General features: G+C 43.0%; 1 protein-coding gene across 1 annotated transcript in view; it reads left to right on the forward strand.

Moving 5' to 3' along the window:
• Nucleotides 1-4,924, forward strand: part of LOC308656940 (myomegalin-like) — a 151,225-nt gene extending 146,301 nt beyond the window's left edge. The window contains 6 exon segments of the mRNA XM_081308319.1: nucleotides 435-575; nucleotides 1,607-1,745; nucleotides 2,042-2,088; nucleotides 3,203-3,236; nucleotides 3,239-3,253; nucleotides 3,866-4,924. Of these exon segments, the coding sequence (XP_081164445.1) occupies nucleotides 435-575; nucleotides 1,607-1,745; nucleotides 2,042-2,088; nucleotides 3,203-3,236; nucleotides 3,239-3,253; nucleotides 3,866-4,011 (522 nt within the window). The 3' untranslated portion in view covers nucleotides 4,012-4,924.
• Nucleotides 4,925-16,601: the final 11,677 nt, after the last annotated feature.

Raw genomic sequence — 16,601 nt, forward strand, 5'->3', positions numbered from 1 at the left:
TAGATGAATAGACACAGCCCTGCCTCCAGAGAGCCTGGACTCAAGGGCAAGACATAGACCTCTTTTGATAAGCAAACTAAGGTGCCAAGAGCACAATGTGAGAAGCCACCTCTTGTGCCTTGAATGGACCAATGCAGAAGGGTCTTTTGTTGCAGGAAAGGAAGGTAACAGGTCTATAGAGGACATGACATGGGAATGTGCTTTGACAGCCTTATAGGGTGTCCAGGTGGAGGAGGCATTCCAGGTAAAGGGAGCAGCACTTCAGTCCTGGGACCACACAGGGATGAACCAGGGTTTTATAGGTTCAAGCATCCCATGTTTTGTGCCTCACTTAAAAGGAAGCAAGCTTAAGACCTATACAGGCCTGCGATATCCTGAGCCTTGAGATATCTCAGCTTGAATGTTGTCCATGGTTCCCTTCCCCCTTTCCACAGGCACCAGGCAACAAAGGAGTCCGTGAGCTACGCAGTCTCAGTGTCCTGCACCACACCCTAGAAGAGTCAGCCTCCCTCCTAACCATGTTCTGGCGAGCGGCCCTGCCAAGTTCTCAAGGCCCCGCACTGCCTGGCAAAGCAGTAAGAGACTAATGTCTTCTTCCATTTCAAATACTGCTCTTCTGTTTCTGGTATGGTTCTGTCTCCTTAGTCCCACAGCTTTCCGAGGGTCAGGAACCACATGGGAAATTAGTATGGACACGACCTTAGGGGAGCATCCTGGAGAGAAACCCCTGATCCATGGCAGCTGCTTTCATGGCAGCTCTGATTACCTTACCTCCTCCTTATACTCCAGCCTCCAAGATCAGAAATCAAAGAGGAGAAAGAAAAAAAAAATGGAGGAACTATAACTGAAGTTTGAGTGAACTGAAATTCAGGGGCCTTTTGAAGTTTCTCTCCTCCTCAAGTCTCCTTGGTCAAAAGATCAGAGGATATCACCATGAGCCTGAAGCTTCTTATGGTCATGCTCCTAGAATCCCAACATATCTTTTTAAATTATCATCTCTGTGCCAAGGTCCCCCCAGCCCCCAACCCCCAACCCCAGGATCTGCTGTGATCTCAGGCTGGCTCTTATTGCTAAGCCTGGAGTGGTCCCGCATCTGGATCCCCTTCCCAGATATTCGAGTTCCAGACAAATATTGCTGTTATCTTTTGGGAGCTAACTGCTAATTCCAGGGAAGGTGCTTTACCATCTTCACATTTGTACAGATATTTAGAGACTTACACACTGTCTTCAGGGCAGCCCTGTGTCCCATACATCATATATCTGAAATGTATGGATGGGGGAAGGATGAGATGGAACTTTTACAAGGACTGAATTGGAGGTCTTATTCACAATTGGGAGTTTTCTGCCAGTCTGGGGTCAGGGTCTCCTTGGCCACAGAACAGTAGACCTGTGCTAGTCTGGGGGCTTTCATGTTTTCAACATTCTTACCTATGACCTCTTCCTCAACTATCCTGAACTGGAGGATCAAGAGGCTGTAATGGAGAGAACATACTCCAGAGAGTGTTGAGAAGATTATAGAGTTCTGCTTCCAATTGGTAGGAACCACAAAGCACTGGATGCTTTTGGTCTCCATACTGTTGTCTGAGAGCCTATCCTTCTTCCCCAGGATGAATCAATGGAAAGGGAGCTACTGGATCTGCGAGCCCAAGTATCCAAACAGGAGAAGCTCCTTCAGACCACAGCTGAGCGTCTGAAGACTGCCAACCAGCAGAAGGAGAACATGGAGCAGTTCATCGTCAATCAGTGTAGGTGCCCCTGAGCAGTGGAGCAGCAGAGGAACGGGGTGGTCTTACAGATGCCCCACTTGTGCTGCAGATGAACAGTGACCACAGAGGCACTGGAATGTTGGGAGGGGAGAGTCAGATGCACTGGGCCCAAACCTCCTGTGCCATGAGGAATTGTGGGTGCAGAGGGAGGGAAGGAAGGAATCAGCAAGAGGCCATGATTGAGGGGTCAAAAGAAAATGCTTTAGAAAACACATGCCCAGCAAGTAGGGCCCAGCTGGTAATTCCTGCTTTGTGGGGCTGTTTTGTTGTTTCAGTGACCAGGACACATGATGTTTTGAAGAAGGCAAGGACTAATTTGGAGGTAAGGAAACGATTACACCTGTCAGAGCCAAAGAACCTGCCTCTAACACACCACTGTCTATCATCAGGTCTGTAGGTGACCCTGACCTTCTTTCTCCTTCCAGAGGAGATACCTGATCCACGTGACTGGTCCTAGCTCCTAGTTAGCCTCCTGTTAGGATTCCATCCTATCACTTCTCCCCACTCAGTTCCCTTCCCTGCCCTTGTTTTTCTCTTGTCATCATCTCTCATTTTTCATTTCATTTTTTCCTCCTTGATGTCAATTAAACAAGGAGCCAGGAGAAATGCAGTTCAGTTGGTTCTTGAGGACAGAGACATTTGCAGGTTTTCTGAGAATTAGTTATCTGTACAGGGGTCTCTGGGCCATTTGGGCATTCTGGACTTTCCTAAACTACTTTATGATAAAGCAGAGTAAGGCACAACCTTATAAATTGACTTTAGTGCAAAATATTATGTTAAGAACAGCAATTTGATTTTGACACATTTTTTCTTTAAAAAAAACATGATAAAAAATCCACTTGGTCTCATTGATCTAAAATAAAATAAAATTTGATAATAAATAAACACTGAATCTTAAGGCAAGAGATTTTTTTAAAAAATATATATATATGTATCTATCTATCTATCTATATATATAGATATATAGATATATATATATATATATACATGCTAGACATTCTCTACATTTACTTAAATGCTAAGTGCTTATTACTTAGTACTTTGAAGAAAAACTTGATGTGCACTAATTGGTTTAAAACTCAGAAACTAAACTTTTAAACTTAGACATTAAACTTCGCCAGAGAAGTTGAACATATTCCTAGAAATATTCCTAAATTGGGGCTGGGGTTATAGCTTAGTGGTAGAACACTTGCCTAACACATATGAGGCACTGAGTTTGATCCTCAGCACCACATATAAATAAATAATATAAAGGTATTTATTTGTCCATCTTCAAATAAAATAATTTTTTAAAAAGGAAATATTTCCTTAGTTATATTCCAAAAGGGTTGACTCCCACACTGTGACTGAGGGTGGGCCATGGTTTAACCAGCTCTTGTTTTTTAATTCCCTTTGGTTCTTCTCTGATGATTCCTTTCTTTCCTGAGCTTCTTTAGCACAACACTTACAAGATTGCCTCTGTACAGCCTTATCCTGTCCCAGCCAAGGTAACCCAGCAGCCTCCAGATCCCACTGGCTATCTCCAGTGTGCAGGCCTCCCTTTCTACTTCCTGATGCCTGGGCTCTAACTCCAGGCTTGTCACTAACTGGCTGTGTGCCTTTGGCTGGCCCCCTTGCCTCTGTGAACTGCTGCCCCCTCATCTGTTAAGAGTAGACTAGATGGTCTCATCCCTGCCCCTTTGAATTCTCCTCAAGAAAACTGGGATACACACTTCCCCCAACATGTTTTCTCCTTCCTACCACGGGCTTTTTCTACATGTGCATGTTTCATGCTTGGCACTATTTTTCCTAGAAGATGGCAAACCTCCCCACTTTTTTGTTTTTCTTCAGACCATATAACTTGTAGCATGAACTGGCTCATCCAGAGGAAATGGTAGGATCTGACCACATAGAGTATAGTGGGGCAGTGGCTGGGGCAGCAGGAATTTGGGTGCACAGGGAGGCTTTTCCTCTAAGCTGGGACCTGGAAGCTCATCCTCTTAATCCCCTCCTGCCATGTTCTGGCTTCCTGCATGCTTTGCCCTCATTCCAGCCCCTGGGTGCCGTCAGCAGGGTCTGACAGTTCCATCTGAACAGGATTGTTTTATGTTTGCTTGCAGGTGAAATCTCTAAGGGCCCTGCTGTGCGCTCCAGCCTTGTGACCCTTGCCTTCCAGGAGTCCCGCAAGAAGCAAAGCCACCACAGGTCCTTAAAGCATCAGGAAGAACGGGCCTGCCCCTCTTTTGCACAACTACCTGTCTGCTGAGGAGAATCTGGGATTGATTCCTCTAAATCTGCTGGAGGTCTGAAGATGCAGTCAGAGATGTGTCCTTGTGGGGTAGGCAGAAAGGTAGAATGACTTCCTGGCAGTGATGGAATAACAGTAGACAAATCCCCCTGGGCCCAGCAGTGAGCAAAGCGCGCGTGAGATTGCGTAGTAGCACTTGTGACACTGCTTCTGAAAAGCCTCAGTGGCATAGCACCTGCCAGAGCATGGTTCTCATCTCAACAGCTGTCCTCAGATGGTCAAAGCGAAGGAAATAGTTGCCTTCTACACATGGGACATGTGATCCCCATGCTGAAGCTCCTCCACAGTTATAGAAGCACACTACTGAGCAGCAGTGCCCTGCTGGACAGTGTCAGTGGGCTTCAGCGAGCACTGCTCACAGATCCACACCTAACCAGGTAGCTCCTCTGGGCCAAGTCAGGCTGGGCTTCATGCTGTACCACCAGTTCTGAGAGCTTTGATTCTGTGTGGGGAATTGGTGACTTGTTAGATGCCCTGTCATGCTTAGCCTAGCATGATCTTCTTCATTTCTTACATGTTCTCCAAACTGTATTGTCCCTACCCCCATTAGGTATGTTATCCCTTTGTCATCCTAACTTCCCTCAGGTGAATTGGGAACTGATGGCCATACCAAGCCTATGGAAAGTCTTGCATATAGCAGCCCTCTGCTTGTTTTTAAGTGGTCTGGGCAAGGCCCTAGTTGTACTGAAGCCTAGTCTGTGTCTTCAGAGTGCTCCTAGGATGTGGGTATGTGTGTATAAATGTATGATAGAGATTTATTTATGTTGCTGTAGCAATATGTTGAAGGCCAACATAACTCATGGATGGGGAGGATGAGAGGAAACAACAATCTTTTTTTGGTGGCTATTAAAGAAATATGTGTATAAGGAAATAGTTTTTCTTTGTTTTGTTTTGCATTTCTACACCATTTCCCAGAACAAGTGTATCAGAATAGGAAAGACAAACTGTCATGAAAAAATAATAGTCTAATCCATAAAGTCTAAGTTTAAAAATTCATTTTTCCTCTATTTTACGAAAATTTCCAATATACATGATAGAGTGATCCTTAAATTTGATTTGCCTTACAGTTTTCACAGGGAAGGACATATTTTGCTGTTTGATGTGTTCCATTAAAACTCAGGAGTTAGGATGGCAAGGGAAATAAAGGTTTCTTGCAATGATGGATTTGAGCAAGATAGAGAACATTTTCTTTCTCAACTCTCCATCGTTTGTGACTCAGGAGCATGGAAAGCTTTTATAAGAGTTATGGGGTGCAGTAGGACGAAAGGAAGGAAATATCCATGTGTATATTTAGCTAGGCTGTGTTAATCAGAAACATGTCTCAGACTCAGTTCCTCTGGGCAGTGCCCTCAGGTCCAGGGAAGTCCCTCAGACTCCATTTTCAGCTTAAGGAAAGTCAGAAGTTAAAAGGCTTTGGAGCTGTTAATTTCAAATGCAGTTTGTTTCACAAATCAGTTCTGAAGATTGTGGGAGCAATTTCCTGGGATGAAATGCCAAGAACTTTTGTGGGTGTGGGACCCTAGGGTTGCATTTAAATATAAGCATCCCAGGTGATTCTGATGCAGGTGGGCTACCGACCACAGTTTAACACACATTGTTTTATATCATTGAGTCAAAACATTAAATAAATTTATTTAAGAACCATAGTTGAAAATTATGTCATTCTGATACCAGTCTTGGAGATCAGGAATGGGTCTTTGTTCCCCTGATGTTTAGGATTAAACACCCTGAGAAACACCCAGGCAAGTGTAGAAAGCATATTTTATATAAGAAAGAGACAGGGACAGCAGACTTCTCTGAAGAGAATTGGTACCGCTGGTTATCTATCAGTGACTAGTCCTGCTTCCTCACCTGTTGAAGTTTGAAGCATGCCAAGGCATGCATATAAAGCAGGGTTTATTTAAAAGGGGATAACATAGACTTCTCCTAGGAGGGAGGAGGGGGCCAGAGCTGGTTTCCTGGTATCCCTAGAAGTGAGGTGTTCTGCCCTTTTTATATGTCCTAGGCTTCCTTTGTTCTCCTGCCTCTTCCCCTTATCTTTCTCCTTCCTGAGGTATGGGACTAGGCCTAGGCAGTGACTAGACCTAGGAAATGCTTAGTGGGATGGCCAAAAGGTGGGAAACAGGTGGGCTGAAGTGGGAAGGGCAGGATGGTGCAGCCCACATTAATTAACAACCTTATAGCTCCCTGTAGGGAGCTATTCCTGGGACTGGTTACCTTAGCAACAGGTTGGAGCAGGGGCGGTTCTTGGGTGGAGGAAGGGCTCTGAAGGAATTAACTCAGGGGACAGTCTCCAACTAGCCAGACTCACTCAAAATTGGCCTCCTTAAACCCACTTTCCACCATGCGGCCAGCGCACTGGTTTCATTAATGAGGTTCTTGGCATAAAAGTTAGCTAGCAGAGATCGAAATAAAACACACAGACTCAGTTACCTTTTTCTATGACCAGGTCCGAGACGGCTCCCCTCTCTGGCTCCCACCTCAAACCACCCGTAGGGCAGCAAGGATTACTCAGGGCTAGCAGGAGAGAGAGAGAGGGAGCACGCCAGGGAGTAGCCTTTTATTGGGGAACAAGAAATTCAGGGGAGGGCTGGGGATGTGGCTCAAGCGGTAGCGCGCTCGGCCTGGTATGCGTGCAGCCCGGGTTCGATCCTCAGCACCACATACAAACAAAGATGTTGTGTCCGCCCAGAACTAAAAAATAAATATTAAAAATTCTCTCTCTCTCTCCTCTCTCACTCTCTCTTTAAAAAAAAAAAAAAGAAATTCAGGGGAGAATTCCATCCAATGAAGGTTGAGGGGGGGCTGCACTCCAAGGTCAGGGTCAATGATTGGCCCCCGGGTTCAGTGGTCAGTCACACCCCCCCCCACGGACAGGTTCTCTCATCAGGAGAGGGCCGGGAAAGATTAGCCAGAGCACCTCAGACCCAAACCGGGAGTTGCCCAGTCACGTGTGAGAATGGCTCTCCACACCACCTGATTTGATTGACCTGTTTATACTGACTGTCTCTCTAGTTCTGGCTTCAGAAGTGGGCAAAGAGCTGGGTGTCAGTAGGAGTGGGTGTGTCTTGCTGTTTTATAGACCCCAGAACCCCCCACCACCTTTTTCTTCTTTGTGCATATGCCTAAGGGTAAGAAGGAGCTGGAACACTTGGGATAATCAATAGCAGCTCATTGTGCTGGGAAGTGTGATCCCCAGGTTAGCTGTTAGCAACCCACCTGTCTTTTCTTTGATAACCAGCCCTTATTTTCTCAACCCCCATCATTTATTACCTACACTGACTGCCAGACCTTCTTACCCGAGTCAGTTTGCTGAGGAATGTGACATATCCTGTCCCCTCAGGCCAGGTGGGGCTGCAGACAGATTAACTCACCATCCTCATTTATCTGTCCTCTTATACTTCCATAAATGTTGAAATAAGAATCTTAAAAGATTCCTTCAGAAAAATTATTGTATTCTTTTGCCTTCTAGAATTAAAATTAAGCTATCACTCTATAATTATTTCCTAGAAATAGTTAAAAATGAAATCCTGTGAGGGGAAATAGAATTTAAGTCCTATAAAGGGGGCTGGAAGGGAAAACAGAACAGGTACCACTTAAAATATGTAATAGTATCTCTTGACCTGTCAACCTAGGCCTTCAGAATATGCAGAGTTCATCACGTCCTTCAGATCTCGTCACTGGTGAAGTGAATTAGAGAGGTACTTGTGTTGATTTTCTGTTGTTGCTGTAACCAGTTCCCATAAACATCGTGTGAGAACACCCCAAACTCATTTTCTTAGAGTTCTGTAGGTTAGGAGTCCACCAAGGGTCCCAACAGGCCTAAAATTGATAGGTCAATCCTTGGCTGGTAGCTGTTTCCTCCACCTTCACAACCAGCAACGGCAGGCAGAGTGCTTGATCCATCACCCTGACCTCTTTCTCTGCCTCTTCTTCCATGTTAAAGACCCATGGAATTATTTGGATGCTATGGATTACCCTGTGCCATTCAGCATGGTCTCCCCATCTCAGAATCCTTAACATAAGCCCATCTGCAAGTCCCTTGCTAGATAATGAATGAAGCCTGTTCACAGGTTCCAAGGATTAGGAAGAGGATCTCCTGGGGAGGCCATTATTCTGCCTGCCACATATTCTTAATTCATGTGCTGACTAATGTTGGAATTAAAATAAAACACTAAATCAAATTAGTAAAATTAAGACACTACCTTGAGCTCTGGAAATGCTCCATTGATGACCTTAGGATTTTACAAGTGTTGAGATTATTTTAGATATGGCCCTTATTTTCTCAAAGGCTGGCTTTGGGTGCAGAAATCTCATCTGAGGCTAAGAGGACACAAGGAAGCAGGGGGGGAGAGGCAGATTCTGTATACCTGGGAGCCTGCTGACTTTGGCTCAGTACCCTTGGCTCATTCTAAATGGGGCAGTTGGATGGTTTTCTTTGGTCAGGATTTTCCTGCTGCTTGTAGCCCCTAGCACCATGGGGATCTCTATGTGCCCTATGAAGGCCATGAGGTGATGCTAGAAAAGGGCCTAGGGTATTCAAGTCCCTCAAGACGAGGGCCAGATTCTAGCCATGAGGAACAGGAAATGGAATAGCCGTGGTTGAAATTCAGCTTTAAGGTACAGCCATCTTCTTTGGTCTCCTCATAAACTGAGCTTGACCAGAAACAATGTGATTGTTTTTGATTTTTCTTCTTATACAAAATATTCCTTCGTCTTCATCTCACATGAGGGCAACCCCTTCCTGTGTTGGCCTGTATGGTGTGTATGTGGGAGGGATAGAGGGTATGTGGGCAGGAGGAGCAAGAAGAGGAATGGGGAGTGGAACAACAAGGCAGGCCAGGAGGACAGAAAGGAGAGAGGGATGGAGGTGGGGCAAGATGTGCAGGAGGTGGTGAGAAGGAGCTGAGCTTGAACTCTCAGGCCCAGAAGGAACTCAGCTTGTAACCAAAAGCTTGGTCCTTGTCCCCAGTGCCAATGAATGCCTATTAATAATGAGGACACAGTTTTGAGAAAAAAGGAAAAAGTTGTTTTATTGCTTTGCTGACAAAGGAGAAACACAGGGGACTCCTGTCCCTGAGGCTGTGATTCTGCCCATCAGAAGGAACAGGGGGATTCTAAAGGAGCTCCTTAAGGGCTACATTCCAAATGTGCCCTGACAGGGAGTCCAGGGGCTTTGATGGAGTGTTAGGATTCACTTGTTATTTGTCACTTCCAAGATCCTCTTACAGACATCTCCTTCCTGTGGAACACAGATAACTCAGGGTAATCTGGTCTCCAGGTTAGGGAGAGTGAGGGGGAGAAAAGGAAAAGGGAAAAAATGTCCCTTTGAAAAATAAGCCTCAGAACTATATTCAAAAGGTGAAGTGGACCCCTGTTACAAGCTGTTGATGGATTGGTACTCAAAAGTTTATTTGGGGGCTGGGGTTGTGGCTCAGTGGTAGAGCGCCTGCCTTGCATGAGTGAGGCACTGGGTTCCATTCTCAGCACTGTATATAAATAAATGAATAAAATAAAGATCCATCAAAAACTAAAACTATATATATATATAGTTTTATATTTTTAATATATATTTATATATATGTGTGTGTGTATATATGTGTGTGTGTGTGTGTGTGTGTGTGTGTGTGTGTGTGTGTATTAAGTTTATTTGGGACAATCTACTCACTATCCACAAAGACAGGAAGTAGGGAATCCTCTGGTATCTGGCTGGACAGAATCCAATGACAACAAAATTAAATGCACCCAAATTGGAGGCCACATTTCCAACACATCACACCATGATTTTAGAGGGTACTCAGGACTTCCAGTGCTGTGTGGCAGATTGGTTCAGTCACCTCTCAAAAGACCTCCAATCCCAGGGGAATAGCCCCTCAATGCCAAACCACCTTTTGAGAGGTAACCCTGACAGATGCACAGATACAAATAGCTTCTCCTTCCCAAAGCCAGGTGGCAGCAGTGCCCTCCCCCCCCCCCCCCCCCAATGCTCAGGATTGACCTGGATACCACAGCATCTGGCATCTTCACTGAAAAGGAGTGTTCATGACATCGAGCAATTTGGACAGCAACAGTAAGATATTTACAATAGTATAGTTCCATCTCACCCAGACAGCCTGATGGCTTATTGAGTTTCTGTGTTTGTCAGCACAGACAGCTTTTGCTAGACTATGTCTTCTGCTATGTCTCCTGTATATGAGGAAAGGACCTATTATAGCCCAGTGTACCATAGGCCAAACCAAAGAAACATGGAGCTCCAAGGATGGCAGGTGGCTCTCTATCACACCAGTTCAGGTGTTGGAATCTATAAAAGACTTCCAGCCAACAGAATGAGCTTCCATACCAAACAAATAATTATGCTCTAAACACAACAGCTACCTACACCCAGCTCTACAGGCCAATATAATATCAAGTACAATAGTTCAATTATAACAGGCTTCAGTAGGCAGCTCTGGCTGATGATGGCACCACAAGATCCCCATCAATAGACAATGTGATGGGGTGACCAGCACCCCGACATATCAGGTTCCTGCTCAGGAGGTGAGAGCTGCCTGGAAAAATAAAAAAGTCTAAAATAATCAGTAAGAAGTAAGACAAAGCCAAAGATTAGATTTAAATAGAGGAGTTTCTGGTGGGTCTTCCAGTCCTGATAGGAACTGGAACTGAACATCTGGAAAAGGCCCTGATTTTTTATTTAAGGGGGAATACATCAAAGGCAGGGATAAGGTTTCAGTGGGAGGAGTCTTGCTTGGGTGCTTATTCCTTGGTATGACAGGAGTCTTGCAGTAAACAGGTTGATTGGTGTTTGGCAGGCTACACCCATCTCTCTCTCTCTGAGACTGTGCTTGAACTTGAGCTGTGAGCTAGAACAGGGTGCCAACGTGAATTGGGCATTCTAGCATCAGGAGGTTCTGTTTGGGAGTTCCCAAAACCAGTCTTCCCTGCCTAATGGTTCGAATGTCACTCAGTTCACACACAGCTCATAGATGGCCTCCCCTGGGACAGCATCCAAAAAGACCCCAGGAAGTTTGCCTGGCACAATCCCAAGCTGCCCAAAATCATTCATATGCTGCAGCACCAGTTGCACTCCATACTAGCAAACACAGCAGCCTATCTTCAGCACCTGGGTTTTGGCAACAACAAAGTGAAATTGGAGGTATATAGGCTAGGGCAAATCAAGCGTCTGTTTGATTTTTTAGACCATAGAATTTTGAAAGTTCAGAAGGATACTTGTGCCCTCTGAAACCTTGTCTTTGGCAAGTCCACAGATGAAAATCAAATAGCCATGAAAAATGTTGGTGGGATACCTGCCATCTCACATCTGTGAGAAAAACTATTGATGCAGAAGTAATGGAGCTTGTTACAGGAGTTATTTGCTATTCATCTTCATGTGATGCCTTAAAGAAGACATCAATCATCTGAAATGCCCTCTCAACCTGAACAAACACTGTGATTGTTCCTGTTCTGGGTGGAATGCTCTTCTTTTGTTGGTGATTATAAAATTAAATTTCTGACTTCACTAGTTCTGCATAACATGACAGGGTGCCTGAGCGACCTCAACTCTGCAGGGAATGAAGCAAGGAAGAAAATACAGTCCTGTGAGAGGCTGGTTGACTCACGGTTTTAAGTGATCTGTAGGTGTGAACACATCTGATTATAACAGCAAGATGGTGGAGAATTGTGCACCGTGAGGAACTTGTCCTATTGGCTGGAACTGAAGGTCCCTTAGGCTTGACTGCTGGGACTGACGAGTTGGATGACTTACTAGGTAGGAAAAGAATCTCCCAGCAAAGGCTCCAAGCCAAGCCGCTGGAGAAAGAAGAAAAAGAAAAAGAGAAGTCCACAAGAGGATCAATGGGATGGAGTTTGTCCTATCCCAGCACTGCTGAATTCCTCCAAAGGACCCAACATGCTCTCGTATCTGTCAGTGATAAAACTACATCTGGGGCTGGGATTGTGTCTCAGTATCAGAGCATATTGCCTCTCTCACTTCCCAGACACTATGGTGTGAACACCTTTGCTTTACCACAGGACTCACACTGTGATGTTCAGCCTCACCAAAGGCCCACAACAATGAGACCAAGTGACCATGGACTGAAACTTCTCAGATTATGAGAAAAACTAATTTGTACCTTCTTTTAAGTTGTTTCTTTTTTTCAGGTATTTTATCACAGTGTCACAAATATGAATAATAAATCATAAAAATAAGTCTTGAAAATATCTTAAAGATTTTATTCAGAGTATTCTTTAACCACAACAAAGTTAGATTGTTAGTCAACAATATAACAAATCTGAAAACTAACCAAATGTTTTGAAATTAGGCAATCTATTTCTTTTAAAATTACTTATGTGTTAAAGAAAAAAAAATTACCAGGGAAATAGGAAGCTTTTGAACTGATGAATAATTGAAATGCAAAAATATCAAGAGTGATGGGATGCAGCTGAAGAAGTTCTTAAGGGAGTGTCTCCCTCTAACTCTCCAACTTCTTACACTAGAAAAGAACACAAGGACAAAATCAGTGTTCTGTCTGTGCTTCCACCTTGAGAAGGACACTTAAATTATTTTATTCATATTTATTGCCATCATTATCATCATCATTATTACTAATTTTATAGTGCTGGTGATCAAACCCAGGGCCTCTTCAGCTGGCATTCTACCACTGAGCTAAGACCCCCATCCACACAAGGACATTTTAAGGTAAGCAAACTAAAAACTATCATTTCTAATGAACACAGATACAATAAACACCACAAGATATTGGGAAAGTACATGTAAAAACATTGTAAAACTAGGCGAGAAGTCACTGTGACCCTGGGAGACACTTACATGGCATTCCTGGGGACCCAGAGGACCTCGGGACCATGGCGGCTGGAAGGATTGTGTCCCTGTGTGTCCTGTGCCTTCCCCTAAGGTGGCACCACATCAGCTAACCCTGCTGCTGTTCCTGGCCACATTGTTCATGGTCTTTCTGCTGATGGTGCAGTTGGTGTTTTGTGTGGCATATCTTTTGTGTTTTAAGTTTCTACCGGGACTAGTGGGAAACCCAGGATCCCAGCAGGGAGGTCATGGGCCTTTCTGGATCCTAAACAGAAGCAGACCCTTTATGCTCTGCAGGCAGGATAAGATCACCTCCCTGAAGGAGAGCACATGATGATGAAGGTTGTTTTAGTTAGCTTTTTTGCTGCTGTGACTAGAAGATCTAACCAGAACAATTTTAGGAAGAAAAGTTTATTTGAGTGCTCACAGTTTCAGCAGGCTATATTCCTCAGGGATTAAGATAAGGCTGAACATCATGGTAGAAGAGTGTGGCACAGGAAGCAGCTCACAGGAAGCAGAGAGATATTTCACTCTCCAGGTATAAAATATATATGTATATATATCCCATAGATGTGTCTCCAGTGAACCACTTCCTCTAGCTACACCCCTCTTACCTCCAGTCCCCACCCAGTTAATCCCATCAGGGATTAATTCATGGTTAGGTTAAGAATATAATTGGATCATTTCTCCTCAAAACCTTCTCACATTGTCTCACACATGAGTTTTGGGGGACACCACATTTAAACCATAACAAAAGTCATTGACCCCACACATGGTCCTTTATCAGTGAATGGTGGAATATAATTGTGAACCTCTCTCTCTTTAGTGACTTGACTTTGAAATTTATTAAATGACTGAAGAATGTTTGTATTTGGATTTATATGAGGTTCAAAAAAGTTAAATGTAAGCCATAACAAAGGGAATTAAAACCAATTGGACCACTGCTAATTTTATCTTAAAGACAATATTTCGATTCACTAACTTTTTACTTAGCCCACTTATTCCTTGGCTCATGGAGTCTTTGTTTGCTTGTTTGTTGGCACTGGTGTGAATCTGGTGATCATTCTAAACTCGAAAAAAAACCCCATATTTTAATAGTCATAAAATATAAGTTTTTCTTCACATTTTAGCTTGTTTGAAATTGGAATGCATCTCAGTACTGCCAACCAGTTGATAATCACAGAATTATCCTAACTTGTGCCTGTGTGAATTACAGCATATAAATGGCATCCTCTAATTGACCTGTGTATTGTTAATACCAAAAATGTCAGTTTTTGATTGGCATTTTAAAATGCCTTCAGAAAAATTATGCTATGACTCAGCATTGAAACACAAAGTTATTGTATATGCAGAAAAGCATGAAAACAGAGAGGCAGGGCAGAAATTTGATATTAGAAAAGCAAATACTCATTGTTGGAAATTCCATATTTTCTTGCAAAGCACCCACAAAATATTTTACATAACCTAACATCAGAAGATACCCACAAATAGATGAAACGGAACTATATTTTGTCAGTGAGGCACTTGCAAAGGGATTGCCTATCACACACCAAGCATTGAAGTCAAAGGCAGAGGAAATTGCCCAGACTCTTGGAATCACTGAAAACAATATTCAAAGCAATAAGAGGCTGGTGTGAGGGATTCATGGGCAGAGCTGGACTAAGATGAAGGCATCAGACATTGTTTTGTCTAAAGCTTCCCACTAGCATCAACAGAAGATGGGCTGGAGCCTTCTTTCAAGAGGAGGAATAATCAGTTCTCTGGAAGACACCTAGGACTCTGTTCTGTGGGCAAATGCAGGCAGTGGGGACAGTGACGTAAAAAGTGACTCAAAAGAGTTGGGTTCAGAATATGAAGTTAAAGTTAAAATTTAACCAGTTTATTTCCCACATCCTTTACATACATACAAGATAGATGTGATAAAAATTTTAACAATAAATATAATATAATAAATATAAAATAAACATTTTTTCATGATAAAATACTATAAAATAGTTAATACATCATGATCAAAAGGATGTCTCAAGAATGTTAAACTATTTTTATCAATAGAAAATTAAGCAGTGCAGTTAATTACATTGACAAAATTAATCAACATGTTAATAAATGAAAAAATGGTAGTTCAAAAAATTCAACACCCATGATGGAGAGTTGGGCCTACTTTTTCTTCTGGTAGGCATAGTGTCTCTGGTCTAATATCTAGGTCTTGATCTACTTTGAGTTGAGTTTTGTGCAGGGTGAGATATAGGGGTTCAATTCCTAGAAGAAAAAGTGGGCCCAATGCTACACCATGTCAGTTTAGGAACCAACTTCCTCAATGAGATTCCTAGAGCACAAGAAGTAAAATCAAGAATTAATAAATGGAATGGTATCAAGCTTCTTCACAGCAACGGAAACAATAATGCCAAGAGAGGGCCTACAGAATGGGAAAAAATCTTTACCACCTGCACCTCAGACAGAGCATTAATCTTCAGGATATACAAAGAACTCAAAAAAACTTAACACCAAAACCTCCAAATATTCCAATCACTAAATGGACAAAGGAACTGAACAGGAATGTCACAGAAGAAAAAAATATGAATGTCAAAAAATATAGGAAGAAATGTTCAACATCTCTAGCAATTAGAAAGATTCAAATTAAAACTACATTGAGATTCCATCTCACTCCAGTTACTGATAAACCCAGCCTAATTCCATCTTAAGATTGGGAGCCATTTCATCACAAAGTCATGGAAACTTAATTTCTGACTGCAATTTCTAAACTTGTTTGGAATTCCTGCCCATGCTCTGAACTCACCCATATCTGGCTCTCCTTGACTAGATAACAACCCTCTCTAAAACCTTAGTGGCACCTCATAAATCCTGGCTCACCCTAACAATCCTCTCTGAAACCTCAGCAGAGCCACATAAATCCTCTGGGATCTGAATTTACTCCCTACCTTGAAATATCATGCCATGTAGATCATTAACCCACTATTTGCCTTTGTATTATGCTTGTCAAAATCCTGTTATCTGTAAGTTCCCAAGACACTCCCCTTTGCAACTTTTTGTGCTATAAAACCATGTTCCTGGAGAGCTGGGGTACTGATCCCTAGCCTGTCCAGCTCCTGTGTACACAAAGACAAGCTTGCTTTAATTTGATTCAAAATTGGAGCCGGTGGTCTTTTCTTTGCATCGTAGTTTAACATCACAATGGCAAGTATCAAGAATGCAAGTAACAATAAATGTTGGTGAGGATGTGGAAAAAAGGTTTACTCATACATTGCTGGTGGGACTGCAAATTAGTGCAACGACTATGGAAAGTAGTATGGAGATCCCTTGGAAAACTTGAAATGGAACCACCATTTGACCCAGTTATCCCACTCCTTGGCTTATACGTAAAGGACTTAAAAACAACATACTACGATGATGAAGCCACATCAATGTTATAGCATCTCAATTCACAATAGCCAAGCTATGGAACCAGCCTAGGTGTCCTTCAATAGATGAATGGATAAAGAAAATGTGATAATGTATACACAATGGAATATTACTCAGCCATAAAGAAAAAAATTATGGCATTTGCTAGTAAAGGGAAGGAACAGGAGAATATCATACTAAGTGAAATAAGGCAAACCCCCCCCCCAAAAAAAAAACCCAAAGGCCAAATGTTCTCTCTGATAAGTGGATGCTAACCCATAATGAGAAATGGTAGGGAGGGGAAGAATAGAAGTTCATTGGATTTGACAAAGGG

This window comes from Spermophilus citellus (assembly GCF_964194105.1).
Source record: "Spermophilus citellus genome assembly, chromosome: 9".
Classification (NCBI taxonomy): domain Eukaryota; kingdom Metazoa; phylum Chordata; class Mammalia; order Rodentia; family Sciuridae; genus Spermophilus; species Spermophilus citellus.